Source organism: Frankliniella occidentalis, unplaced genomic scaffold (genome assembly GCF_000697945.3).
Source record: "Frankliniella occidentalis isolate FOCC.00 unplaced genomic scaffold, Focc_3.1 Scaffold25, whole genome shotgun sequence".
Classification (NCBI taxonomy): Eukaryota; Metazoa; Arthropoda; class Insecta; order Thysanoptera; family Thripidae; genus Frankliniella; species Frankliniella occidentalis.
Genome location: NW_026267155.1, coordinates 72995 through 73960, shown reverse-complemented (window position 1 = coordinate 73960; position 966 = coordinate 72995). Strand labels below are relative to the sequence as shown.

The window sequence follows — 966 nt, the reverse complement described above, 5'->3', positions numbered from 1 at the left end:
CCCCCCCCCTTAATCCGCGCCTGCCCACCAGTGACAACGCCTGCGACACGCAGGGTAGGCCAACCCGTCAGGCAGCTGCGTGGAGCCGGTGGCCCACCCTGAGCGCCCCATGGCAGCAGGCTGCACGTGGCCAACGCGCGCTCTCGCCTGAGGTGAAAAGAGCCGCCCCCCCCCCAACACACACACACACACACACACACACACACACACATCGGAAAATTAAAACAAAATGAGGTACTCACCGCAGAGCGCCGCGAGGAGCACGACTGCGAGCCCGGTGAGGACGCTGAGCAGCGGCTGCGCGCGGTAGTTGGCCGCGCCCCCGAGGGCCTCGCGGGTCGCGAACCTCTGCGCCCACACGGCGCCCGCCGTGCCGAAGCCCGCCGTCAGGCTGCCCAGCATCAGCCACCACCGGGAGTGGCCCCAGCTCAGCACTGCGGAGGGGAGCGCACGCAGGTCACGTCAGTCCTCTTTCCAAAATTAGAGTCTGCCGAAAGGCCGCGGTGTCTCGGCAAGGAACAGAATTTCTCCTTGCGGACTTGCATCTAAGATCTCTTATCGATACATCAGTATCGAGTACCCCACCCCTAAGTATGGTGCAATTTGTGTACGCTCGAGGACTCAGGTATTTTGGGTTGGGTACTCACACAGGAAGCCGGAAGCGGCCACCGCCGACACGGCGCTCAGGAGCCGTCTCCGGGTGCGGACGGGGGTCCCGCTGTCGGAGGGCGACTCCCAGGACGTCTCCCAGAGCACCGCCAGCCCGAAGAGCATGGCGCCTACCCCGGACACGGCGGGGAGGGCCGCAGCCTGGGGGGAGTCAAGGCGTGGTCATTTTTAGGTGGGTTTGATTCGAAGGGCACTTCTTCACTACAAATTCACGCGTACACCGATTTGTCTGTTAATGCTCCATAGCTTTTCCTCAGAATTTTTTCTATATTTTTTTTTAATAACGACTTTTCGGTG

The 966-nt window shown here is 61.5% G+C and overlaps 1 protein-coding gene across 1 annotated transcript in view; it reads right to left on the bottom strand.

The window, feature by feature from the left end:
• Positions 1-204: 204 nt before the first annotated feature.
• The window catches only part of LOC113213703 (uncharacterized), a 14717-nt gene continuing 13955 nt past the window's right edge, over positions 205-966 (bottom strand). The window contains exons 6-7 of the mRNA XM_052265303.1: positions 648-810; positions 205-434 (exon numbers count right to left, since the gene is read on the bottom strand). Coding sequence (XP_052121263.1) covers positions 220-434; positions 648-810 — 378 coding nt within the window. The 3' untranslated portion in view covers positions 205-219. The remainder of the gene's footprint in view (positions 435-647; positions 811-966) is intronic.